We start from the raw sequence: 27671 nt of genomic DNA on the forward strand, positions 1-27671 counted from the left end.
CTGTATAGCCTCAAAAGCATTGAGGCAACACTGATAGGTATCCTATTGAAGATCCCCAGGAAGAACAAGTGTGGAGTAAGGCTAGAGAAACAGTACAGTGGGGAAAGCACTTTCCTTGGATGATCCCAAGCACCCCAAATGATCCCTAGAGTCCTACCAGGAGTGATCCCTGAGAACAAAGCCGAGTCAGCCGTAAGCACAGGTCGATCTGGCCCAAAGAAGCTACAACAAAATTAAATAATCAAACAAATAAATTTGAAGCATGGGACAGTGACTTAAAAACCTAGGGCAAGCATGAGAAATTAAAACCAAGTATGGTAGGTGTATTGAAGATACCACGGTCAGAAATTCTATGAAAGTCATGAATATTGAAAATATTGAGAACAGGGGCCAGAGAGATAGCACAGCAGTAAGGCATTTGCCTTAGACACAGAGGACATTGGTTTAAATCCCGGCATCTCATAGGGTCCCCCAAGCCTGCCAGGAGCGATTTCTAAGCATAGAGCCAGGAGTAACCCCTGAGCACTGCCAGGTGTGACCCAAAACCAAAAAAAAAGAAAAAGAAAATATTGAGAACAATGATTTTTAATTACTTACACGATAGGATGTGGCTGATGGGCGATAGGAGCACTGACATAAGCTGCAGGGTGGACTCCTGTTATTCCTGAGCCATCTTAAACAAATTCAGAATAGCCATTTAATATGAATTTATCCCCAAATAAAAAGCCACATTTTTAAATATTATCTAAAGAGGAGCATTATATTCTTCTAAGGAATTAAGTAAACAGAACATGAAAGCACACAAAAGTTTTCTTAAATCTAGAAGAAAATAAAATAACGTTGAAATAGAACTGAGCTTTTAAGTGGGATTTAGTAAGCCAACAATTAAGTAATAAGTAATATTATGCTTTTTCATTTATGAGTAGTTTCTTGAACATAAAGCAGTATTTCTGGCAGGAACACTAAGAAAAAATGTTTACCCTCTATATAACTTACAATAAGAAATACTGGGATCCAAAGTATTCCTGGCTCCATAAAAATAGTAAGCATCATCATAAGGAGTCCGATAGTTTGCCAGAGGTGGTAGCATAGGAGGTGGAGGCAGAGGTACAATCCTTTAGAAAAAGAAAATTGAAAAATTCTACTTATACTTTTTAAGATCTTTATTGTTTTTAAAGAAATTTATATTATTTTTTGTTTTTGTTTTTTCAAAAATGTTGCTAAAAATCTGTGAATTTTTTGGGGGGAAAACCATATTGTTGTTCTAATTATTTATTTAAACTTCTGATTTAAATATTAAATTACTCTAATGAGTTAACTATTTTCCAGCATTAAACAAAGTTGGTCCCTTTCTCTGAGGAATAATAAAAAAATAGACTATTATAGCAAAGTACAGTAGGCTGAAATAATATAAATAATATAATGGACACTGTTTACAAGAGCACAGAGGGAGGAGGGAATAATAATTCACATCAGGAAAGAATGAGAAAGGCCCCAAAAGAAAGCTATATTTGAGCTATGCTATTAAAGAAAGGTAGTCATGGACACAGGAGGGGAAAAATAACTTGGGCAGAAAAGCAAGGTTATAAAATCATCCAATTTCACAGAGAAAAGGGGGAATTTTTTTTATTTTGAAAATAAGATATTTTTTCAAAAACTACCAACTACATATAAAATAAACTACATAAATGTCAACAATAAAAGCTTAACATCATTTTTAGCATTTTGTAAAGTTAAAACTGAAAAACTCTACTTCAGTACTTTATTACTGATTAGAAAATATCTGTTATTTCTATCAATGCAGTATTTTAAAATGGTAAAAAATTGAAAAAAAGATAAAACATTTTTAGAGGAGCAGAACAAGAAAGCATCCTAGAATATTTTTCACTTTTGATCTTATCTTAACAGACTGTGGTGAACTTAAAAATAATCCTGCATCATTGAAAAGAAATTAAAGGGGCCGGGTAGGTGGCGCTGGAGGTAAGGTGTCTGCCTTGCAAGCGCTAGCCAAGAAAGGACCGCGGTTCGATCCCCCGGCGTCCCATATGGTCCCCCCAAGCCAGGGGCGATTTCTGAGCACATAGCCAGGAGTAACCCCTGAGTGTAAAACGGGTGTGGCCCAAAAACCAAAAAAAAAAAAAAAAAAAGAAAAGAAATTAAAGTCCTTTTCTTTTTTTTTTAATTTTTATTTTGAACATAATGGCTTACATATCTTTCACAGTAGTATTTTAGGTTTTTTCACAGTAGTATTTTAGATTCAATGTTAACATTGAATCAGGGGAATACCCATCACCAAATCTGTCCTCCCTCAATCCCAGTTCCCTTTCTGCAACCCATGTACCTCCCATACCCCCCCTAGGGCTGCTAGAGTAGATGGTCCCCTCTTTGTCTAGTTTACTATTAGTGATCATATATCTGTTTGGTCCTGGTATCCTCCCTTGTTTCCCCCTAAGAGGCGGAGCTAGATAAATCGAGTTATGTGGTTTTGTTTGAAGGAAAGAAAGGCAATAGATTGGGGTACAAAATAAGAAAGAATAAAAAATAAAAAAAATAATAAAAAGAAGTCAATATGCTGAAAATGGGCTGAGTCCTTCTAGAGGTAAAGTCCTTTTTTGTAGTGAATATTTCCACATTCATTAATCCTTCAATGTGTCTAATCTTAATATTCTCACTCCAAAGATATATAAGCGAAGTAGCTGAAAATCACTAAGGGACAGGAAGATTCTAGGCGTTTGTCTGACCCAGGTTTGATTCCCAGCACAAAATGTTCCCGGAGAACCACTAGATGTGACACTGGGCTCCTAGCATTACTGAGTGGCCCAGGAAATCCTTGGCTCCACAGCACCAAAGAGGCACCACATCCTCAGACTCTGGAATTGAATCACCAGCACAATTGGTTAAGAAAAGCCAGTGCCACCCCCTCCTAAGCACTACTTAGAAACACCCCCACAACTTCAAAGAGAGTAATAAAGTGCTAAGAACAGAATTACTGACTCATTATCTTAACATTTTGTAGAGATTTATATTATATTAACTCTTCACAACAACACAGCAATAGTAGTAAAAAAAAAAATCATTATTATTAACTTATTTTTCAACTGAGAAAACTGAGGTTCAATAATGGTATGGTTTGCCCAAAACCAGATAGAGAAGTCTTTAATGCTGAGACCACCATAAGATGCTCTTGTAAGACCTGAATCGGGAAATGATTAAGAGAAGGAAACAAAATACCTGATACAGAAAACACAGTCCTATAAAGTTTGTTAATAATAATAGTAAGAGACAAAGTTACTCAAGAAAAAGCATTAAGGAGGAAATATCAATGTTAAAGAGAAAAGCAATTGATGGAATATGCTATCACAAATAACCAAAAAAGAAAACCTGAATTACAATGAGAGGAAAATACAGTTCAAAAGTTTCAGCGTCACCAATAACACTTCCTTTGTATGCTGTCTATGATAGTCTATTTACCTAGAGAAGTAATATTTATCCTACTATCTAAGTTACAGGTGTTATCACCTCATCACTTTTATTTCAGAAATTTGAAACACCTAAATAATCAGAGAAAAGAAAAGTTGAAGAAAACAAGCTAAAACAAATATGTGTCATATAGAAACTTTTTTGCATAAACTAAGGAAGAATTCAATGTTTGCCAAATGGAAATTATAAAATTAAGAATATATAGTTTTTATGTGAAAAATATTAAAACTATATATATATATCCTGAAATATAACCTTAACCAAACACTAAAATGTTTTTTATCAACCTAAATATTAATGAGCATCTTTAAACAAAACAAAAAACATATGGAAGTGTTTTTATAAGAGAAATACCAACCAAGAAAACAATTTGCAAAATATCATTTTTATAGTCATTAATTATACAAAATATCCAAAGGATAACATTTTTTGCTTCAGCAAATCCTTCTAAACACAAAATACAATGATACTGTACCTAATTCCCAAACACAAAACATTTTAAACAAGCACCTGGGAGGCACCATTTCACCAAGGGTGCTGCTGAATCCACTGTGCAAATCTTCACTTTGAGGTGGGATGGAGTTAACTGATGGGATGGGTGGGACAGATGGGGTAGATAAAGGAGGGAGAGGTGTCTGGAAAGCTACTCTGGGTCTTTCAGGTGGTAGCGTCTCTTCAAAGGGTCTTGGTGTCACACTAAACTGCTTTAGTCTATCAGGCTAAAATAAAGAAAAAAAATCTGTTTGTTACATATAATCATAAATTTAAAAGTGAAAGGAACCTCAAAAGACCCTCTATCCCAGACAGCCAACATACTCTTATTATAAAGTAATATTCTGCAGCTACACTAGATTTCAAAGATATAATTCTTATTTATCAACTTGCTTTATAAATAGAAAAATCAAGACTCCAAAAAGTAGTATGTAATTCAGGAGTCAGAGCAATAGCACAGAGAGGTAGGATACTTGCCTTATACACAACCAACATGGGTTCCATCCCCAGCACCACATATGGTCTCCCAATTCCCACCAAGAGTGATCTTCAAGCTGAGCACAGACCCAGGAGTAATCTCTGAGCACAGCTAGTTATGGTCCCAAAATCAACATAATTCACTGGTCTCACTACATTAATTCATTGGTCTCACCATTAATGAAAGGCAAAATTTAAGTCAGACAATAATTTAAAATATAGAATTCTGTATTGTACTGTATCCTTTGCTATTTCTCTGACTTTCTGTTATATCTGATAGCAAATATTCTCTAGAAGAGAATCAGCAAATAGTATTTGCAAAGTACTAAATGCAAATTAAGTCAGGCTTTTGCCCATGAGTTCTATGCTCTCTCTACAACTATTATATTCAGCCATCATGCTGAAATGTTTGGCCGAGATAACTCAAACAATATGTAAGTGATCAATAAAACTGTGTACTAAAATAAAACTTTTTATTTTTTAAAGTAAACAGGCTTTGGATTTGGCATAAATCTGCTGACCAAAGCTCTAAAGATCCTTTATATATCCTTTCTAATATCTGTACATTAAAAGTAAGCCTAAAAGTAACAGTCTGGGTGCTAAAGTGATAATACAGTGGGTAGGGTATTTGCCTTGCATGCAGCAGACCCAGGTTCAATCCCCAGCATCTCATATAGTGACCCAAGACCAAAAGAGTAATTCCTGAGTGCAAAGTCAAAGTAACTCCTGAGCACAACCAGGTGTAGCCTAAAATGCAAAAATAAAATAAATTCTGAAAAGTAACAATCTAAATACTGCATCTAATTTTTGTTCATTCTCATAAAGCAATTTAAAGTTCAAAAGGTACTTTACTTCAAACATAAATAAAAAGATCAGCCAAACAGAAATGTAGATAAAACTCTACTACAGGGTCCGGAGAGATAGCACAGCAGCGTTTGCCTTGCAAGCAGCCAATCCAGGACCAAAGATGGTTGGTTCGAATCCCAGTGTCCCATATGGTCCCCCATGCCTGCCAGGAGCTATTTCTGAGCAGACAGCCAGGAGTAACCCCTGAGCACCGCCGGGTATGGCCCAAAAACTAAAAAAAAAAAAAAAAAAAAAGACTCTACTACATACATCCAGTTATAAATCTAAACAAGGATACTATTTATAATGTAAATATTATAAAAAAAGTTCATGATTTTAACAGGAATTTTTCGTTTGTAAAAACCATCTGAAAAGTAGTTGACACAATAAATAAATTCTGCTTTGAATTTAAAACTTTCTTCCCATACTTTATTTAACATACTTGTCCAGGAGTAAGATTTCAGGATTCAAATATTTGTTCTATGAGGTGTCAAAATTATAATGGAGTAATGCTGCTAGAGAATTAATTTTTTTAGTGGTAGAGGGAATAGTGGACACGCCCAGTGGTATTAATGGGGTTATTCATAGCACTGTGCTCAGCAGTGATTCTAAGTGCTGCTCAGGGAACCATATATGGTGCCAAGGATTTGAACTGGAGTCAACTGGATGCAATGGAAGTACCATAATGCCCAGGCTATATCTTGGCCCCTTGCTGTTGTTTGTTTTTTTTGTTTTGTTTTGTTTTGGGGTCAGACCCCTGCTGCTCAGGGACTACTCTTGGGTCTGTGCTCAAGGGTCATTCCTGAAAGTACTTGGAGAATCATATGTAGCACTGGAAATCAAATTAGGGTTAGCTCTATGCAAGGCAAACTCTATATAATATCTCTAGTCTCAATATGAGACTCTTTTTTTTTTTTGGGGGGGGGGGCCACACCCGGCGGTGCTCAGGGGTTACTCCTGGCTGTCTGCTCAGAAATAGCTCCTGGCAAGCACGGGGGACCATATGGGACACCGGGATTCGAACCAACCACCTTTGGTCCTGGATCAGCTGCTTGCAAGGCAACCGCTGCTGTGCTATCTCTCCGGGCCCAGTATGAGACTCTTAACATTGATCACCCACCAGATATACACGTGGCCTAAGTAAGTCAAAAGTTTACTAAAACTCAATAATTTAACAGGTTGTTGTATTCTTTTAAGAATAAACTTCTGGGGCCGGAGCTGTGGCGCAAACGGAAGAGCATTTGCCTTGCACGAGCTAACCTAGGACAAACTGCAGTTCAATCCCCTAGTGTCCCGTATGGTTCCCCCAAACCAGGAGCAAATTCTGAGCACACAGTCAGGAATAACCTCTAAGCATCACCAGGTATGGCCAAAAATAAAAACAAAAACAAAAAGAATAAATTTTAAATAAAATCAAAATTTCTTAATCATCATTCAAACATGAAATAAAAACCAAACTTAAATTCTACATATCCGATTTTGGGGAACGTGCAATTGATAAGGCCAATAAATTAATATCTCTCCTTACATAATTGCAATGATGTGAGAAATTCATTCCACTTAATAGTGAGAATTGCAAAATCAGAGTAAACATAAAATTATCTGTTTTACTTTAAATAAAAATATTAACTGCCTGACTAGAATTCAAGTTTTTGATATCTTTAGGAAAAATTAGCTCAAAAAGTAATAATACCTACTATAACTTAAATTTAGATAGCATTCCATGAAATAATATATACTAGGCAAAAAGAATAAATTTCTAACGCACTGACAAAAATATGCATACATAAAAAAATAATCTTAGGAAAATAAATAGGTAAACATTAAACTTATTTTCATGAGAACTAAATTTGGTTCATACTGGCCTTCTCTGACATTTGCCCAATATCTTCCATCTCAACCTACCATCACATCTGAGGTTTAATTCAATGAATGTACATCAATGAATTCCAAGAACCCTTACCGATTTCTCAGGGTCTTGTGCTCCAGTAGCTGCAACCCTAAGTTCCAAATCTTTTTCTCTAAATAAAATTAAAGAATTATGTTAAAATGTTATATCAATGATTACCAAAATCATAAGCATTACTGCAACAAACTTACAAAAAATCTAGTAAATTAAAACATTTTTTAAATTTTTTAAAAAGCTAGATTTTCAAATTCAAATGCAAATAATTTCCTTAATTGATAATAAATCCTTAAATACTTATAGAAACCAAATTTTCAGATTTAATTTCAAATAATTTACTAGACTTAAACTGACTCTGCTTAAGTATCTCTACACAGTGTTTGGGAGTACTTTAAAACCTCTAAACTAGTCACACAATAAAATACAGAAGTAAAATAAACTTTTACTTTGTAAAACAAATACAAACTTCCTTTAGGGTATATGTACATTTTAAATTCACAAAATGTGTAAAATATTAATATTGAATATAAGAATTTCTAGGGCCAAAGAGATAGTACAGTAGATAGGGTGCTTGCCTTGCATGTGGCTGACCAGGGGGTTCAATCCTCCACATCCCATCTGATCTCCTTAGCTCACCAGGAGTGATTCCTAAGTACAGAGCCAGGAGTAGCCCCTGAGCACCACCAAGTGTGGCCCAAAAACCAAAATAACAAAGTAAGTATCAGAATTTATAATAAGAGCTTTTAAAAAAACCTTAAGGTTGATTGGTGAGACAGTATTTATTAGTATCCTCAAAGACAAATGGAAAAAACATCAAAACTAAGATGACAAGTCTTGATTTACTTAGCACCAATTTTTTATAATTTTAAATTTTTTTTTAATTTAAACACCTTGATTACATACATGATTGTGTTTGGGTTTCAGTCATGTAAAGAACACCACCCATCACCAGTGCAACATTCCCATCACCAATGTCCCAAATCTCCCTCCTCCCCACCCGACGGGTTTTTAAGTAATATAAATACTAAGATTTGCATATAATAGCTGAGATTTATCACTACGTTTATATTATACAAACACATGTGTTTACTATTTTACAATGCCAAAAGATAAAAATACTTTGATTTTATGTTTATAACACATGGGTAATACTGTGGTCATATTCAAAACATTAAGTACTACATTCAACTAAATACTGAGAAAGTTAATAAAGGTTCACAAAAGGCCTATTATAGAATATATACTTAGTCTAATTTACTACCAAAGAAAGGAATATTCCTTGGGGACAGTGATAGTACAGTGGTTGGGTGTTTGCCTTGCATGCTGCCAACCCGGGAAAGACCTGGGTTCGATCCCCAGCATCCCAAGCCTGCCAAGAGCAATTTCTGAGCACAGAGCCAGGAGTAACCCTAGTGCCACTGGGTGTGGCCCAAAACAAAACAAAACAAAAATGCAAAACAAACAAAATAAAAAGGAACACTCATATCATTTATTTATTACCATGGTAAATTTAAAATATTAATACTGAAAGAGAATTATTTTCAAATATAATATTATATGAATTAAAAAGCTCCTAATTTTACTAGACAATAGTTTTTTTTTTTTTTTTTTTTTTTTTTTTTTGTGGTTTTTTTTTTGGGTCACACCCGGCAGTGCTCAGGGGTTATTCCTGGCTCCAGGCTCAGAAATTGCTCCTGGCAGGCACGGGGGACCATATGGGACGCCGGGATTCGAACCGATGACCTCCTGCATGAAAGGCAAACGCTTTACCTCCATGCCATCTCTCCGGCCCCACTAGACAATAGTTTTAACAGGTCATTTCACACAAATTATTTCAAATTTAAGACATTTTTTATTAAGGGCTAGAAAAAGAGGGTACAATAGCTAAGTTACAGGGAACCCCTGTTAAATCCCAGCACTATATGAAACTATCTCTCCCCCCACCTTGCATCACTGGGTAAAGCCCTGGAAGCTTCCAGCACACTCCACCAGCTGTAGTGGGCCCAAGTAATCCCAGACACCACAGGCAGGGGTCCTCAAACTTTTTAAACAGGGGGCCAGTTCACTGTCCCTCAGACCATTGGAGGGTCTGACTATAGTAAAAACAAAACTTATGAACGAATTCTTATGTACACTGCATATATCTTATTTTGCAATGAAGAAACAAAACAGATATAAATACAATATGTGGCCCGCGGGCCATAGTTTGAGGACCACTGCCACAGAGCCCAGACACATCACATCCTTTGTAGCACAATTTGGTTGTTGTTTGTTTTTGTTTTGGGGGAGTTGCTTGGGCCATACCCAGCAGTTCTCAGGGGTTACTCCTGACTGCATTCAGGAACAATTTCTGGTGGGCTTAGGGAACCATATGAGATGCCAGTGATTGAACTCAAGTTGGCCATGTGCAAGGCAAGCATCCTATCTACTGTACTATCACTCCAGTCTCCAAAGCACCACTTGGGTAAAAAGAAAACACCTTTAAATGCAAACATTCCATTACCGTCTCTTGTATTTTTGTTGTTCAGCCATTAGTTCCAACAGTTCAAGTCTATATTTCTCTTTCTTTTTCCGAATAATTTCTCGATTTTCACCACCTAAAAAGTGATAAGAAAAAAAAATGCACTTCTAAATCTTGAACAACATATGTAACAAAAACTTGAATTTCTCAAAACTTCCATTTTTAATTATATTAATATATATATTTAATTATATTAATTATATTAACTATAAAATATTCAGGAATAAGTATAAATAAAAATTATACACTTTTCAATGATATCTTTAGTTATCTGGCTTCACTGCCAATGTGAAAAAAAAAAGATTGGATTACATCCAACAAAAATATTTGTACCATAAAGGAAAATCAATAAAAAAAAAAAAAAAAAGACATCGGTGGGCCAAGTGATAGTACAGAAGATAGGGAATTTGCCTTGCATGCAGTCAACTTGGGTTTGATAACCAGCATCCCATACAACCTCCCGAGCACTGCCAGGAGTAATTCTTAAGCAGAAACAGAAGTAACCCCTGAACATTGTCAGATGTGGCCCAAAAAAGAAAGCCAAAAAGACATCAATTTCTAATGAAACTGCATCTAAACTCCAAGATATAGGAAAAACTCATAGAACTTAACAACAATTAATCCATGAAAAAATGGGAAGACAAAACTGCAGTTACCAAGATAGAGTGACCAGAAAAGGGTCTTATGAACTATGGTAAAGGAATATTGGCACTTTGGCAGTAGGCATGTTGTGATACATACTACCAAAGAGCATCTCTAATACACATTAACATTTCCTTTTGATTTTTTTTACCCCATATTTAAAAGACGTGGTAGGAAGACCAGGGACATAACTCAAATACTGAGAGTGCATGTCTAGCAATTGTAAGTCCTTCTATTCCCTTCACTCCTGGTATCCCCCAGAATTGTCAGGGCCCATGCAGCATTGTGGCAAGGGGTCTAAATCAGGCCTACCCTGATTACCACTGATCAACATCCCTCCTAACCCAAGAAGGAATGCATGCATGACTTACTTCTAGCTAAAGAATATAACAGAGGTGAAAGTAATTTGAAGATATAACTAAAGTATCAGGCCAATTAAGTTAATCAAATGATAGATTATTTTGAATGGACCTTATAAACTCAGATAAAGTTCTCCCTGAGTTTAAAGAGACTTCTTGCTCACATTATAAAGAAAACAGTCATAACAATTAAGCCCACATGGTTAGAAACAGTTGGCAGTCTTAAAGAACTCAAGTGGGTTCCAATTTATTCAGTAAGAAACCAAGCTTGAAGGGCTTGCTTTGTCTATCCTAGTTCAAATCCTTAGCACCACCCTAATTCCCTGACCACTCAGTAGTCACTCCTCAGCAAAGCCAGAATAGCCCCTTGGGCATTCCTAGTAAGGTTCCAGAAAAAAAAAAAGAAAGAAAGAAAAGAAAAAGAGACTGAGTCCTTAAGCCACAAGAAAATAAATTGTCAAAAATATGAAGGAGCTTAGAAATAAATTCTTCCCCCCCTTCAAGTCTCCAGATACAAAAATCACTTTGTGAGTCTCTAAGCAATAAATCTCCTAGGACTTGAAACTTGTAGACTTGCACCTTGTGAGACTGAGCAAAGAACCCAAGTAAGCCACGCCAGATGTATGATAAAACAAAACTGCAAGATAATGTTCTGAACCATTATCAGTTACCTGTATGAGTAGTATTAATTACAACAGTGAGTTTCACCAAATACCTTTCAAAAAAAATACTCACAAAAGTCTAAGTGTCTGGGAGTTTTGTACATACCAAAGAGCATCCCTGCAAAAGGACTACATATCTCTCGATTAGTTCTGGATGGTTCACTGACTGGAGAACTTTTTGAAAAAGAAAAGAAAGAAAAAATTAGAAGGCAAATGATTTAGAAAGAATGTAAGGTCAAAGTTAGAGTAAATCCATGACATTGTCTCTCTTTATATTGTGGGATGTAAATGTACTTGGACTCTATAAAAATATTCTTCTTCAGGGGCCGGAAAGATAGCATGGAGGTAGGGTGTTTGTCTTGCATGCAGAAGGATGGTGGTTCGAATCCCAGCATTCCATATGGTCCCTCGAGCCTGCCAGGAGCGATTTCTGAGCATAGAGTCAGGAGGAACCCCTGAGCACTGCCAGGTGTGACCCAAAAACCAAAAACCAAAAAAAAAAAAAATTATATACTTCAGCCTACTTCATTGGTGCACTTTTAAAATCTTATCATACAATTTGGGGAAAACACACACACACACACACACACACACACACACACACACACACAGAATCATCCCTAAAAAATTCACCTTGTAAGAAAAGAACAAAAGATAATTCAAAGAAAACTATATCCAAAGAAAAAATTTCCTTATATCAATAATTTTTATATATTATTTTCTCCAAAGAGAAAATTGCAAGCAGCTGACCAAGGTTTGATCCCTTGTCATCCAATATGGTTCCCCCGGGCATTACTAAGTGTAATATCTGAGTGCAAAGTCACAAGTAATCCCTGACGATTGCCAGTTATGGCACCCAAAAAATATACATTTTCCTAACATGAAAAATTATTTTCATAATACACAAAATTATTCATCCTTATATATATTTCACTAAAATGATAAAAAGCTATAAAAATGAATATAGAGGCTGGAGCGGTGGTGCTAGAGGTAAGGTGTCTGGCTTGCAAGCGCTAGCCTAGGATGGACTGAGGTTTGATCCCCGGCGTCCCATTTGGTTCCCCCAAGCCAGGAGCAATTTCTAAGCACATAGTCAGGAGTAACCCCTTAGCATCAAATGGGTGTGCCCCCCAATAAAAAGACAAAAAAAAATAAAAGAAAATGAATATAAAATACTTGTGTCTTTTTTTGTACACAATGAATAAAAACATTTATTTTTAAAAGTACCCCATAAAATTTCTGAGCACCACAAAGAGTAGTCCATCCAAGAATAGAGGCAGGAGTAAGATCCTGTGTGGCCCAAAAGTTTTTTAAAAAATAGGTGCAAGGGGATCAGAGAGATAGCATGAGGTAAGGTATTTGCCTTGCTTGCAGAAGGTTGGTTGTTCGAATCCCGGCATCCCATATGGTCCCCGAGCCTGCCAGGAGCGATTTCTGAGCATAAGAGCCAGGAGTTGCTCCTGAGTGCTGCCGGGTGTGACTCAACAACCAAAAAAAAAAAAAAAAAAAACGGGTGCAAGAAAGATAGCTCACTGGGATACACTAATTCTTTGCACGTAGGAATCGAGGTTCAACCCCTAGCACCATGTGGTCCTCAGAGGATGGGGTCATAAGTTGCCCACACTACCTAATGTGGAACAAAGACAAAATTTAAAAATTAAATTTTGTTTTTTTGGGCCACACCCTGTGACGCTCAGGGGTTTCTCCTGGTTATGTGCTCAGAAGTCGCTCCTGGCTTGGGGGGCCATATGGGACAGCGGGGGAATCGAACCATAGTCTGTCCGTCCTAGGCTAGTGCTGGTAAGGCAGACAGACACCTTACCTCTAGCGCCACCGCGCCGGCTCCGAAAAAATATTTTTTGAGAAAAAAAGATACTGCAGGAAAATTTATTCTCAGTTAAATTACATCACCCCTCTTACTTACTTTAAATTTACTTATAGTCTACTAAACTCTTATTCCTCATTATTACCACAATTTATATTAATAACTCTAGGGACCTATTCAGAACACATGGGCACATTTCATTTAACTAAACTTTCTCTTCAGGCAGAGACACACAGGTGTTAAGACACAATGCATTTAGCTGACCTTTGCTGGATCTCTGGCAGTGCATCTATCCTCCTGAAAACAGAGCCAGGAGTAAGCCTATGTATACCTACTGTGGCCAAAAAAAAAACAAAACAAAAAACAACAAAAGCTTCTTCTTCAAAAGAATTTTTGGAACAGAAAAAACAGTAATTAAAGCACTTGCCTTCCATCCTGACAACCCCACTTAGAATCCCTGGAACCTTGTATGGTCACCTTAACAATACCAGGGGTTAATCCTGAGTATAGAACCAGGAACTGTCCTATGCTCCACCAGGTGCGCGCCCCCAAACAAAAAATATTGCAAAATATTATAAACTGATATTAAACATAACCTTTTGGCTTTTAGATTTCATTTAATTCCTGCTCTTACATGAGAATAATTGTTAACACATTTCATGTTTGTACTATTTTAGGCACTTTTAAGCATCTGCTCTTTCATACAGTAAATGAAGGGTTGAATTCATATCATGTACTATACCTTTCATTTCCAGCTGAAGAGATTCGTATGTTTAACTGTTCTGTGACATCACCATCACGCTCCGTACGAAACACATTTCTCCGTCTGTTCTGTAACATCCTTAAAAACATTTCAGCTTATAAAACCTGTTCCACATAGAGCGGACTGTCTTATATTTCTTTGGTATTTACACTTGATTTTGGAAATGTTAAAAGTAATGAAATGCTATTAATGAAAGTTTACTGTAAGCACATCCAAAAATTCAAATGAGATTTGATTTAGGTGTAATCCTGTTAATAAAACACTAAGGGTTTAGATTGGTAAGAGTTTTGATTTAGTGATATTTAAACAAAAAGAGATAACTATAAACCATCATTTGCCTATTTTAAGATTCTTTAATGCATACTATGTATTAAATACTATTCTAGGCACTGGATACATAGAAATGGTTCCTGCCTTTATGAAGAGTACAAATTTCAAAATGAAATTTTTAATAAAAATATATATATTCTTCAAGTTACTTTATTGCATGTACAAGCACTTTTAAATTAATAACTAGCAATAGTCTTACCATTAAATTAAATGTAGTAAAGCACAACATTTACTAACACTTTAAACATATGAAAAATAAATATTAGCAATAGGTAATTAGAAAATAGGCTGATACATTGGTCAAATGATCGGTCCATTTTACTAACAAGTTATAACAATAAATTTATAATTTCCAATTTTTTTCTCAAAAATCTTTTCCAAACACAATTTTAGAAATACTTTTCCATTTGGCAAACACTGATTTAATTAGCTTGATTTCTCATACCAGAGAACCAAAAAGACTTCACATCAACATATATAAGCATCCATTTAAAATAAAGCATCTCTGAAGTCATATAATTCTTTTCATGTCTATTTTATTAACAAACTAATATAGTCTTTTTAAAAAAAAACTTAAATATCAAATATTTATTTAAATGCTAAATATTAATCATTCTTTTAGGAAAATTTTATTAACACATCAAGAAGTAATTTTTATTTGTTTGGAGGGCCAACTCTGGTAATGCTAGAGAGCAACTCACGGCTCTGTACTTTGGATTTACTCCTATCAAAGAGAGCTTGGGGGACTGCATGGTAAGAGGATCAACAGAGGATGGTCAGATGCCCAAGAAGCTGAAAACTGGAGGCAAAAAAATTAGAACTTAGCAAAACACAGATGATTTTATATGTAAGACCTACATGTTCCAATTTCTCTTTTAAATTCACTTATCATTTTAGTGACTCTCCCACTATCAACCACTTACAGAACAGGTAAATATTAAAAAAATACCACATTTAAATCTATAATAAATAATTCCAAGCAAAAATTAGTTTCACTGGATCTATATAAAGACACAAGTGCAGAAAAGAATGAAGAGAGTATATGTGAGACTGTCTATCCTTAGAAAAGCCTGTTTACAATACAAGTTGGTCAAAAACAGTAAAGTATTTTAAGAGAGTCTCACCATATTCCTGGTAACAGTGGCTCAATGTTCTTAAACTGTTTGTACAAACAAGCTTATGCTAACTTTCCTTCCTTAAGTACTAAATGTTTATACATGCAAATAAAGGATGCCTATGTGATCATCTCCCCCCCAAAAAAAACCCAACTTGGCAGATTCCTCTTTCTGCCTGACAGCACAGCAGCCCACAGCTACATCCAACACCCTCCAACAAAGAAAAGGCCCAGCTCCACAACTACCAAGCCACCAAAACATTTCAGCTCTATAGATGCTGGACCCCACGGCTTCCTTTAACACCTCCATTTTAATAATGTCAGCCCAGTCTGATCACAGTAAATCTGATGTGATAGAATGTTACACTAGAGACCACTAAACTCAATAAGCCTAAATAGTAACAAAGTCTAAACTAGCATCAATCAGCCCATTAAACCTCCCAATAATGACTTTTAGAAACACCATTGTGAGATAAAGCAATCACCACAAATTGACTTTTATTGGTCAAAGTTTTGATAATTCCATTTGCCTTTTTGTTGTAACAAACAAATTAAGTAAATTTGTTCCTATCAGGAGGTTGGCTGGAATAGTGGATGGAAAACTGGGGACATTGTTAGAGAGAAAGTAACATTGGTAGTGGAACTGGTGTTCAAATATCTAACCCTGAAACAATATCATGAATCACTTGGTAAATAAGTATTATGAAAAAAAAAATATATATATACATTTAATAAAGGCCTGGGCTCTGTTGCAAGTAGTCCTCATAGACAACATTTCTCATCTGCCAGATTAACAATTGCCAGATTAACAATGTCCTAAAGGATTTGAGTGGAAGGACTCTTAGAAGCTTGTTTACTTCAGATTTTGTTTTATGCACCTTCTTTGCTGATTTTGCTTTTGCTTTGTATCCTTTCACTATACTCATAGCCATGAGTATAATTACTTATACAAAGTCCTGCTAGTCCTCCTAGCTAATCAGAAAGTCTGAAGATGGGTCTTTGAAACTTAAAACACAAAACACAAAAGTAAATTTGTTGATGAGATAAAGGCATGCTTATACAAGTGGTAATTTTTAAATAAAAAAAATTAAAGTCACAATTTTTTTTTCATTTTTGTATTGTTTGGAAGCCATATACAGCAATGTTCAAAGCTTATTCTTGAAACTGCATTCAGGGCTCACTCTTGGCAAGGCTTGGTTCTGGGAGAATCCAAGTCGATTGTTTGAAAGATAAGAACCTTACCCACTGTACTATCATTCTGGCCCCATATCACAAAATTTTTAAACATACCAAGAAATTCCAAAATTAGTCATTTGAGAGAGGAGCTTCAACCAGGCCCAGCAGTGCTCAGGTGACTATATGCAGGGTCAGGGGTCAAACAGGGGTCAGTTATATACAAGGCCTTAATATCTGTACTATCTCCAGGCCCTCCGAAATTAATCTACCTAAACACAAATTTTTTTTAAACACAAAATTTTTTAATTTAACAAGAACCATGGGGCCAGAGTGGTGGCACAAGCAATAGGGCATTTGCCTTGTATGCACTAACCAGACTACGGTTCAATCCTCGGCATCCCATATGGTCCTCCAAGCCAGGAACAATTTCTGAGTACATAGCAAGGTGTAACCAACCTCTGAGCATCACCGGGTGTGGCCCAAAAAACAAACAAACAAAAGAAAAAAAACAAGAACCTATGGCTTCTGCATTTTTAGTTAGGTTACCTACACACAACATTTGGACTAAAAAGCTCGGCTATCATTATAAAGTTATATCCAAAATACACTCAAAATGCCTACAATAAAAAAATGTATTATAATGTCATTATAATTTTTAATAAAGAATGATAAACATAAAAAATTTTCTTCAAAGTTCAGTCTAAATCTAAAAAAATTTTAAATGCTATTCAAAGGAAAGAGGAAATAAAAGGGATATGGGAAAAGAAAAGAAAGTAAACAAACAGAAGAATTGTTTGTTAACTATAAGGTCAATATTATGCTCAAACCAAGAAAATCTATTTCTAAAAATCCAGAAACTTTCTAATGAATATAGCCTATGTGAAAGATGGTTTGAGATATACCCTTCCTCTGAAGAAATAAACTTGCTAAAAAATTACAAAAAGTTTCTGTGTTACTCATAATTATGACAAAATTTGGGAAAATGTTCATGGGCAAAAAAGAGCAGAGTTTCCCCTATTAATCTATTGTAATACTCTACTATTATAGAGTGTTCCTATTGGGTATTATTTGTTAAACTATTTTCTTTTTTCTAGGAACACTGTGAATTGTTCTATATAAACAGTACAATATTCCCAGGTCTATAGAACTTAATAAATAATTTAAACGAACATCAAATAGTAAAATTTTACTTAAGTGTGGGAAAATATATTTTGTATTGTAAACTAGAAAACATAATCTTAAGATAAACTTTATGAAGTGGCTAATCATATGACTGTTAAATCAAGAAAAAATTACTAGTTAAATGACAAGTAGAGCTTCCATAAAAAATGTTTTGTTTTTGTTGTTTCGGTTTTTGTTTTGGAACCACACCCAACGATGCTCAAGGGTTACTACTGGTTCTGCACTCAGAATCATTCCTGGTGGTGTTAGGGGGACCATCTGGGATGCAGAAAGTCAAATCTGAGTCAACCGCATGCAAGGCAAGCACCCTACATGCTGTACTATTGTCCCAGCTCCCATAGAAAAAGCTTAAATTTTACTAAGTTAAGATGTGAAACAAAACAAAAACTAGAAAGGAACCTAATGAAGTATGAAGCCAAATTAGTTTGGAAAATTATTTTCTCTAAAATATTCATATAACAGAACTACTTCCATTTACTATATTTTCTTCTGTATTTATAATAAATTATTTTTTTGAAAAATATTTATATTAGAATTCCTGCTTCTAAGGTCATATTTCGATTTCAGAAGTCAGAAAAGTCCATTTTAGCTCAAAATGGATTCATGATGCTGAATTCAGAATGGCCATTATTTTCGGAACCAGTGTGATTCTGAGTCATGACTCTGACATTATATTGTCTTAATGTGTTGAAAAATGTTTATATTAAAATTCCTGCTTTAAGGTTATATATCGGACTTCAGAAGTCAGAAATGTCCGTTTTAGCCCAAAAACTGTGACATCGTAATTCATCGTGCTGAATTCAGAATGGCCATTATTTTCTGAACCAATGTGATCATGAGTCATGATTCTGACATCATATTGTCTTAATGTGGTAATAATTTTTCTTTTTTTTTTATGATATTTATCCCAGTAACAGTTTTATGTGGTGGTAAACCTTTTATATATGTATTTTTTTATTTTTTATGAAAAAAAACACCCTTCACCAGTGTAACATTCCCATCACCAATGTCTCAAGTGTCCCTTTCATATTTAGTCAGTCCTATTAGTTCATATTTAGTTCACTCCTATTACCTTATCAACTGATACAACGTCTTTTGTTGTATTTGTTGTTTGTTTTATTTGGGGAGCTCACCTGCTCAGGAATTACTCCTATACTAAGTGTGTCGCTCCTGGAAGTGTTAGGGGGACCTTATTCAATGTCAATGATCATAGGGTTGGCAGCATGCAAGAGAAGTGCCTTAACCTCTGTACTATCTCTGATTCCTTTTAAAGCAATCTTTAAATTTTCAAATCTTGACTGAGGCAAAAGAAGTACTTTAAATATACGTGAACTAGTAGATTTTACTTTTGTCATCTCTTCAATTCCCACAACATTAAGGAGCCACTGTTCACAGTATCGAGAAATAATGAATTCACTAAGTAAGAATAATCTGATTCTAATTAAAAGACAGTTTACAAACCAGTAGTGCTCTGAGAAGTCCTGTCTGTTTATATATGCTTTAGAGCCAATACCAAATTAATATCACTTATGGCCTGGTTAGTGAATCCAATCTTTTTTTAGAGAAAAAAGTAAAAACTGTATAAAATAATTATCTTTGAGGATATAGGGTGTTTGCTTCACATGTGGCTGGGCCTACTTGGGTTCAATCATCAACACTACATATAGTCCCTGAGCTCTGCTAAGAGTGATCAACAGAGCAAGAGTAAGCCCTGAACACTACTGACAATGCCCTCCCTATAAATAAAGATATAAATAAACAAAAGAAGTGTCTTTGACATAATAAATTTAAAGAAAGAAATGAAATAACCAAAATGGTCTGACTGTTTAATACAAAAAAACTAAAAGTATGTTAAAAGAGTTTTTTTTTTCCTTCAATTTTCTTGGAAAGATGGTTTAATCAACTCTACTTAATTATAGCCAAACTTTAATACCAAGGGAAATAGTTATAGGCTAGAGGCCGAGTTTAATCTAAAAGTTTACTTATCTTTACCTAAAAAAATATTTACCCTTCTTACAGGAAAAAATACAAGCAAAATATTGTACAATTCAAGTATTTTATATCATTCAAATCAAATGAATAACCTTAAATAAGAAAAATTAATTTCTTTGATAAACCAAAGTATTAAACTATCTAAAATAAATTTATTATGGTTATGCTATCAAGAATAAAGTGTTTTAAAATAAAATATTACCTTTTGGTTATATGTTCATATAGTTAATAAAAATAAATTTGTCCTTACATAAAATAATTAATGTGATTCATACCAATGGTTATTACAGTGTTTTCCTATCTAGAACATCTCCGGTCTGAATAAATTCTACTTCTAGGCAAAGTCTACGAGGTTATACTGGGAATATTCACCATTAACTTTTCAGAACAAAAATAATCACTCAAGGGATGGAGAGATAGCATAGCAGTAGGGCATTTGCCTTGCATGCACAAGGACGGTGGTTCAAATCTCGGCATCCCATATGGGCCCCCAAGCTTGCCAGGAGCGATTTCTGAGTGTAGAGCCAGGAGTAGCCCCTGAGCGCTGCCGGCTGTGACGCAAAAACAAAAACAAAAAAAAAATCACTCAGTATCCCACTGGATATCTACCATTTTTAGGTGGAAAAAAAACTAGAAACTGTGTCCAACTATTCCCATGGCTTCTACTATCCCCAGGTCATTCCAGTGTAATATATGTGTGTATATATAAATGTATATATGGTTATATACATATATATTAAAACATTGCCAGTGAAAATGATAAATTTAGAAAGTAAATTTCTGAGCTTTAGTTCCTATATTTAAAGTTGGAGAAATATTTCATGAATAAATACATTATGATGCATGTAAACACTTATAAAATAATTAGTAAATAACTTAGGCCAAAAATGTTAAGTCAAAAGTAATTGATAATCAAAGCTAGAATTTACCACATAATTGTTAAAAGACAAAATAAGAACGGAGAAAAACTTGACAAAGAAAAAATAACTTCGTACATCTTATAATCAAATTATTTTATGTCACGAACTCAAGTTAAGATTACAGCATTTTAAGAATACATGGTTAGACCAATACCACATGCTTAGACCTAAGACAGAATTTATTAGTTTCAAATCATTCACCAAAAGATGAATTTTGTTAGTTTCAGAAACTTAGCCATATTTCCTACCAATCACAATACTCTGCCAACTAAGTAAAACGATTAATGTGAAAAAGATTATGCTAGAAACAGTTTAATTAACAAATCTTAATTCAATTTATCTCCCTCGATGGAGATAGGCATTAATGAAGAGCTTACATTTAGATATGAGTTCATGCACTAACAAAATAGAAGTACCATACAAAGTAATTTACTTTTTTTTTTATTTATTTTGGGTTTACATCTGATGATGCTCAATGGCTTCCTCTGGCTCAATGCTTAGAGGTCACTTGAGGGATGTTCGGAAGAACCACAGTCCAAGTGATAGAACCAGGCTTCCTGCAAAGTACATGTTCCAGCCCACTGAGCTATCCTTCTAATACATTGATGGACAGTCTAAAGAAAACTTTCAAAACTTTAAAATGTATAATTGGAATCATTCTTAATGAACTTCATGCTTGATCTATTCCTTTTTCATATTTTTCCAGTCTCAGGGACCAAACCAACATTCTCAAATCTGAGAGATATGTGCTCCATTATTGAGCCCCATCCCCTGTCCTAATCTATTTTTAAAATATTTGGGAAAAATAATATAGAATATCTCATGTTTATAGGATAGCTAAAATGAAACAATTATCAAGTAATTGGGATAAAACACACTTAAGTCATGTATAAAATTACTAGTTTAACTATAAAAGTAATAGATTAGAATATATTAGAAACAAAGTACGAAAACCACAATAAACTTCCAAAACTCAACTTTTAAGATATGCATTATTTCCTGGATGGTGCCAAGACCAAACAGGCATATGATCATTAAGTAGAAATATAAAAAAAAAAAAAAATGAACATGGGGCCAGAGAGATAGCACAGCGGTAGCACATTTGCCTTGCAAGTGCTGACCCAGTACCAATGGTGGTTCGAATCCCAGCATCCCATATGGTCCCCCGTGCCTGACAGGAGTGATTTCTGAGCAGAGAGCCAGGAGTAACCCCTGAGCATCGCTGGGTGTGGCCCAAAAACAAAACAAAACAAAAAAAAGAACAAACTTAAATACCAAATCCAAAGTCAACGATAACAGAATCAATACCCAATCTACAACAAGCTAGACACAGAGAAGACCACTTATTCTAGCAGCCCAAGGGGCAAAGGAGGGGGATATGGGATGCATGCTGGGAACAGGGGTGGAGGGAGGACAACAGTGGTGGTGGGAATGCCCCTGATTCAATGTCATTATGTACCTAAAATACTACTGTGAATGGTTTGTAATTCACTTTGGTCAAAATAAAATTTATTTATAATTTTAAAAAAAGATATTATTTCCTATATTCATTGTAGCACTGTTTACAATAATCAAAATCTGGAAGCAATCCAAGTGCCAAAGAACAGATGAGTAGCTAAAATCACTAATATATCTACACAATGGAATACTAGGCAGCTGTTTAAAAAAATTAAAATCATGAAGTTTGCATATACATGGATGGACATGGAGATTATTATACTGAGTGAAAAGAGTCAGAGGAAGAGAGATAGACATAGAATGATCTCATTCATTTGTGGGATATAAGAACAATAGAATACAGTATGGTAATAATATCCAGAGACAGAAAAGATGAAGATCATCAGAAGGAGCAGTCCATAGTAGGAAGCTTAAAAGAAAAGGTTATTTGATCTATTTTATGGTATCCTTATTTTTCCTCATTTTCAGAAACTAAGACAGGCACCAACCTGATTTTTCAGTGAAGTTACTGTCGAGGAATAATTTTCCTCTTGTCATTTAGGATCACTATAATCTGAAACAACTCTGGATGGACTCTTGCCTCAAGAAAGAGCTGACAGCATGAATATGAACAATATAATGAATTACTACTGCACAGTTCAAATCCTCCATAAAGGTTTTGTCTGTTTAACTCCCAAAGTTGAGACATAGCAGCTTTTCTTTTTGTCTCTTTCTCTGGGAATATTTTTTTCTCATTTAATTTTATTACATAAAGGTTGCAGAATTTCAGTATGCCAGTTTCAGTATCATGGAATCCTCTTCTCCCCATCTTGGGTATTTTCTTTGCTCTCTCAAGGCCACAAAAAGAAAAAAAAGAAAATGGTGTACCTTGAAACTGAATAACTCAGAATTAACCAAATGTGTAACTCAAACCTTTCTTCCTAATATAATGATAAAAAGTAACATTAGGCAATAAATGAATAAGAAATAATAAATACCTGTCATTTGGATACAGTCTCAAATATCTTCTATCAACATCATTTTCAAATCTAAATCTTTCATCCATTTCTTCACTTATTTCAGAATTTTGGTCTGGTCTATAATACTGTCTATCAAAAGCAGGATCCTCATTAAGCCCATACGATCTTCTATTTGAAATGTCAGTTGTGCCAGCAAATTTCTGATATTTTCTATTAGAAACGCCCCGTTCTTCATGAGATTTTTTACTGATTCTTCTATTCCTTAATTCAATGTCATCATCTAGTTGCCGATATTTGTCTTCCTCTAGTCGTCTTTGGTTTAGAAGCTCTTCATATGCATCTGAAGGAGTTAAGACCTCTCTCCTAGGACCTTCTACATTTTCAAAAGATGTCTGTATTTGTGAAGGCAGATCAGGTTTAATTTGACTAAAAGGCTTTTTATTTCTTTGATTCTTGGACTGTCCATATAAAGAAAAAATAAAGAAACAATGAGATAGTACTTCTTAAAAGGAGATTAAATTCTCAAATAATATTAATCAATCACTTTTAAAATAAAAAATATCTTATCGAGGGGCCAGAGTGGTGGCACAAGCCTTAAAGTGTCTGCCTTGCACACGCTAGCCTAAGATGAACTGCAGTTGGATCCCCCAGCATCCCACATGGTCCACCAAGCCAGGAGCAATTTCTGAACACAAAGCCAGGAGTAACCTCGGAGCATCACTGGGTGTGGCCAAAACACACACACACACACACACACACACACACACACACACACACACAAAGAAAGAAATATCTTATCAAGAGATGTCTGCCCCAGAGGCAGGTTGGGAGGACAGGGGGGAAACAGAACTTTGGTGGCAGAAATGAGCACCTGTGAAGGGTGTTCTACACTGTATGACTGAAAACTCAATCATAAACTCCGCAATTGTGAAAAGAAAACCATCTGTGTTATGGAAAAAGATCAAACTGCATAAAGTATTAAAGTAAATATATATGTATATATTTATATGTGTGTATGTGTGTGTGTGTGTGTGTGTGTGTGTATACAGTAGCTTTAAAAAAAGAAATATCTGGAGCCAGAACTATGGCACAGTGGTAGGGCATTTGCCTTGCACATACTAACCTAGGATGGACCACGGTTTGATCCCCTGGCATCCCATAAGGTCCCCCAAGACAGGAGCAATTTCTGAGCGCATAGCCAGGAGTTGCCCCTGAGTGTCACCAGGTGTGGCCCAAAAAGAAAAAAGAAAAAGAAAAAGAAATATGTTGGGGGAAAAAAATCTCAAGGAAGTTTTATCATTAAACAAGACTCATTACCAAACTGTAATGTGCGCAGTGGTGGTAACAAAGAGACAATAAACTAAAAGCAAATTTCAGTTAAATATTACTTCAAAACATTTCTTTTTTTTTTTTTTTTTTTTTTTTTTGTGGGTCACACCCGGCAGTGCTCAGGGGTTATTCCTGGCTCCACGCTCAGAGATTGCTCCTGGCAGGCACAGGGGACCATATGGGACGCTGGAATTTGAACTGATGACCTCCTGCATGAAAGGCAAACGCCTTACCTTCATGCTATCTCTCCAGCCCTCTTCAAAACATTTCGATTAAACTTTTTATGAATACAATGATCCCTACATCTAAAAAAAAAAATAGACTAATAGATAGGTATACATTTTCAGTATTTCAAAAAGGTCACTGAAAGGCTAAAAATAGTACAGTGGATAAGATGCTTGCCTTGTATGCAGCCATCCTAGTCTGATTTCCATAATTACAGATGGTCCCCTGAATATCACAGTGAATGTCCATGAGCACAGGCCAGGAGGAAGCCCTGAGCACATGTGGCCCCAAAATTTTAAGAAGACCTGAAACCACCTTTTAAATAAACCTCCCCATAAAGTTAAAGTTTTAAAAGTAAAACAAATTCTTCAATATGAGATAAAGTCATGTACAACAAAATATTTAAATGTTCTGTGTTAGGTTTAATTTTTGCTTAGTTTTTTTCAATATTTACAAAAACAGCTGACATACCTAATGTATTTCTTCAATTAAGCAAAAATATACAGCCTTAGGTTTTAAAAATTACTTTAAAAGCAAAACCTACCTCAATACTCTTCTCTATCTGCCTGAAATTTTCATTCGTTTCTTTCTTATCCCTGAGAAACTGATTGTATTCTTTGTTGCGTTCAAGTTTCAACCTTTCCTTAAAACACAAATAATAATGCAATGTTAATTTCAACTTTCACAAAAGGTAGACCTTAATGTCAAATTAGTTTCATATATAAGAAATTTTACTCAAATTTAAGCTTTACTAATTTTTTTTAAGGGTCATATAGTAGCAAGACACATACAGAGGTTCAAGACCATCAATCTGTGGTTTATCACTTTACAAGCAGAATCAGGTCCACAAATGAGACTTTTAGTAGAAGGAGCCTGCTTTCTTTGTGAAATATCTCCATTTTCAGTCCAGAAGTTATATATCTTTGGTCAGAAATTTTTTTTGTTTTGTTTGGAGTCACACCCAGTGATTTCAGGGGTTACTCCTGGTTCTGTGCTCAGAAATTGCTCCAAGCCCGAGGACCACTTGTGATGCTGGGGATCAAACCCGAGTCAGCCACGTGCAAGGTAAATGCCCTACCGATGTTCTATTGTTCTGGTCCCTCTTAAACTTTTTCTACTGTGATCTCTTTTCATTCACAAAATGAAACTTGGACAAAACACTCCTAGAAACACCTCAACTTCATTTTGTACTTACTGTGAATTAATTTTTGGTCATTACACATTCAGAAATATTTTACTATGTGTTCCCACATTCATTAATGGGGTCATGATTCACATTTAAAAAGCTAGAGCTGGGGCTGGAGGGATAACACAGAGGTAAGGTGTTTGCCTTGCACGCAGCCAACACAGAAAAGACCCAGGTCCAATTCCTGGCATCCCATATGGTCCCCTGAGCGACTTCTGAGCAAGGATCCAGGAGTGACCCTTGAGTGCTGCCGGCTATGACCACCCTCCAAAAAAAGCTAGAGCTGTGGCCGGAGTAATAGCACAGCAGCAGGGCATTTGCCTTGCACGCAGCTCACCAGGGACAGACCAGGGTTCGATTCTCGGTATATTACATATGGTCCTCCGAGCCTGCCAGGAGAGATTTCTTTTTTTCGTTTTGTTTCTGGGCCATAACCAGTGACGCTCAGAGGTTACTCCTGGCTATGTGCTAGAAATTGCTCCTGGCTTGGGAGACTATATGGGACCATAGGTCCATCCTGGGTCAGCCACATGCAAGGCAAAAGCCCTACCACTGTGCTATTACTCCAGCCCCCAGGAGTGATTTCTGGGCACAGAGCCCGGAGTAATCCCTGAGCATGGCTGGGTGTGGCAAAAAAAAAAAAAAAAAAACTAGAGTTTAGGAGCCATTTTCCAAGTAGTTATTGCCCAGTTAATTCATGGGTTCTGGATTTACTGACAGTAATCTTATGCAATCTGTTTACTCTGCAAAAATCATTCATAAATAAATCAAATCATCAAACACATGGATACAATTATCAGTTCTATCATCAGTATGTTTCCAAGAATTTAACCCAGTTATCTTCCTTCTTTTTTTTCTCAAGGACACTTCCTATTCTTTTTTTTTTTTTTTTTTTTTTTTTTTTTGGTTTTTGGGCCATACCCGGCGATGCTCAGGGGTTACTCCTGGCTGTCTGCTCAGAAATAGCTCCTGGCAGGCATGAGGGACCATATGGGACACCAGGATTCGAACCAACCACCTTTGGTCCTGGATCGGCTGCTTGCAAGGCAAACGCCGCTGTGCTATCTCTCCGGGCCCGTCTTCCTATTCTTAATTCCTTATGTGGCCCCTAAAAAACCAGCTACTTCATTCCCAAAGTTAGAAGATTCTAATGGGGCTGGAAAGATAAAGTCTACCATATCTGCAGGAGTGAACCCTGAGCACAGAATCAGGAGTAATTCCTGAGCACTGTTGGATGTGGCCTCAAAATAAAAATCAAAATACCCATAATAATTTTGAAATATGAAATTATGAGATCTAATATATCACAAGAAAGATGTTTTACTGAGATTGAAGAGATAGTACAGTCAGTTGGGTGCTTGTCTTGAACATGGCCAACCCAGGTTAGATCCACAGAACCACATATGGTCCCCCAAGTCCACAAGGACTGATCCCTGAGTGTAGAGCCAGGAGCAAGCCCTAAACATAGCCAGGTATGGCTAAGAAAAAAAAAGGAGAGAAACGTCCTATTGTAATACAATATGTTAGGTATTATTTTAACCCCTAATGCCAGCAAAGACAAAGCATAAACTTTATAACTAATAATGCCATTGAAATATCCCAAACTGGGGCCGGCACGGTGGTGCTAGAGGTAAGGTGTCCTCCTTGCCAGCGCTAGCCTAGGATGGACTGCGGTTCGATCCCCTGGAGTCCCATATGGTCCCCCAAGCCAGGAGCGACTTCTGCGCGCATAGCCAGGAGTAACCCCTGAGTGTTACTGGGTGTGGCCCAAAAACCAAAAAAAAAAAAAAAAAGAAAGAAAGAAATAGCCCAATCTAAAAACTGTAT

The 27671-nt window shown here is 35.7% G+C and overlaps 1 protein-coding gene across 2 annotated transcripts in view; it reads right to left on the reverse strand.

The window, feature by feature from the left end:
• The window catches only part of CSPP1 (centrosome and spindle pole associated protein 1), an 88091-nt gene that overhangs the window by 48324 nt on the left and 12096 nt on the right, over nucleotides 1–27671 (reverse strand). For both annotated transcript variants that reach the window (XM_049781856.1, XM_049781855.1), the window contains 9 exons: nucleotides 25203–25301; nucleotides 23123–23562; nucleotides 13953–14051; nucleotides 11492–11559; nucleotides 9705–9798; nucleotides 7259–7316; nucleotides 3991–4199; nucleotides 997–1115; nucleotides 598–673 (listed from right to left, as the gene is read on the reverse strand). In XM_049781856.1, the coding sequence (XP_049637813.1) occupies nucleotides 598–673; nucleotides 997–1115; nucleotides 3991–4199; nucleotides 7259–7316; nucleotides 9705–9798; nucleotides 11492–11559; nucleotides 13953–14051; nucleotides 23123–23562; nucleotides 25203–25301 (1262 nt within the window). The remainder of the gene's footprint in view (nucleotides 1–597; nucleotides 674–996; nucleotides 1116–3990; nucleotides 4200–7258; nucleotides 7317–9704; nucleotides 9799–11491; nucleotides 11560–13952; nucleotides 14052–23122; nucleotides 23563–25202; nucleotides 25302–27671) is intronic.

The sequence above is a fragment of the Suncus etruscus genome, chromosome 10 (assembly GCF_024139225.1).
Source record: "Suncus etruscus isolate mSunEtr1 chromosome 10, mSunEtr1.pri.cur, whole genome shotgun sequence".
NCBI classification, from domain to species: domain Eukaryota; kingdom Metazoa; phylum Chordata; class Mammalia; order Eulipotyphla; family Soricidae; genus Suncus; species Suncus etruscus.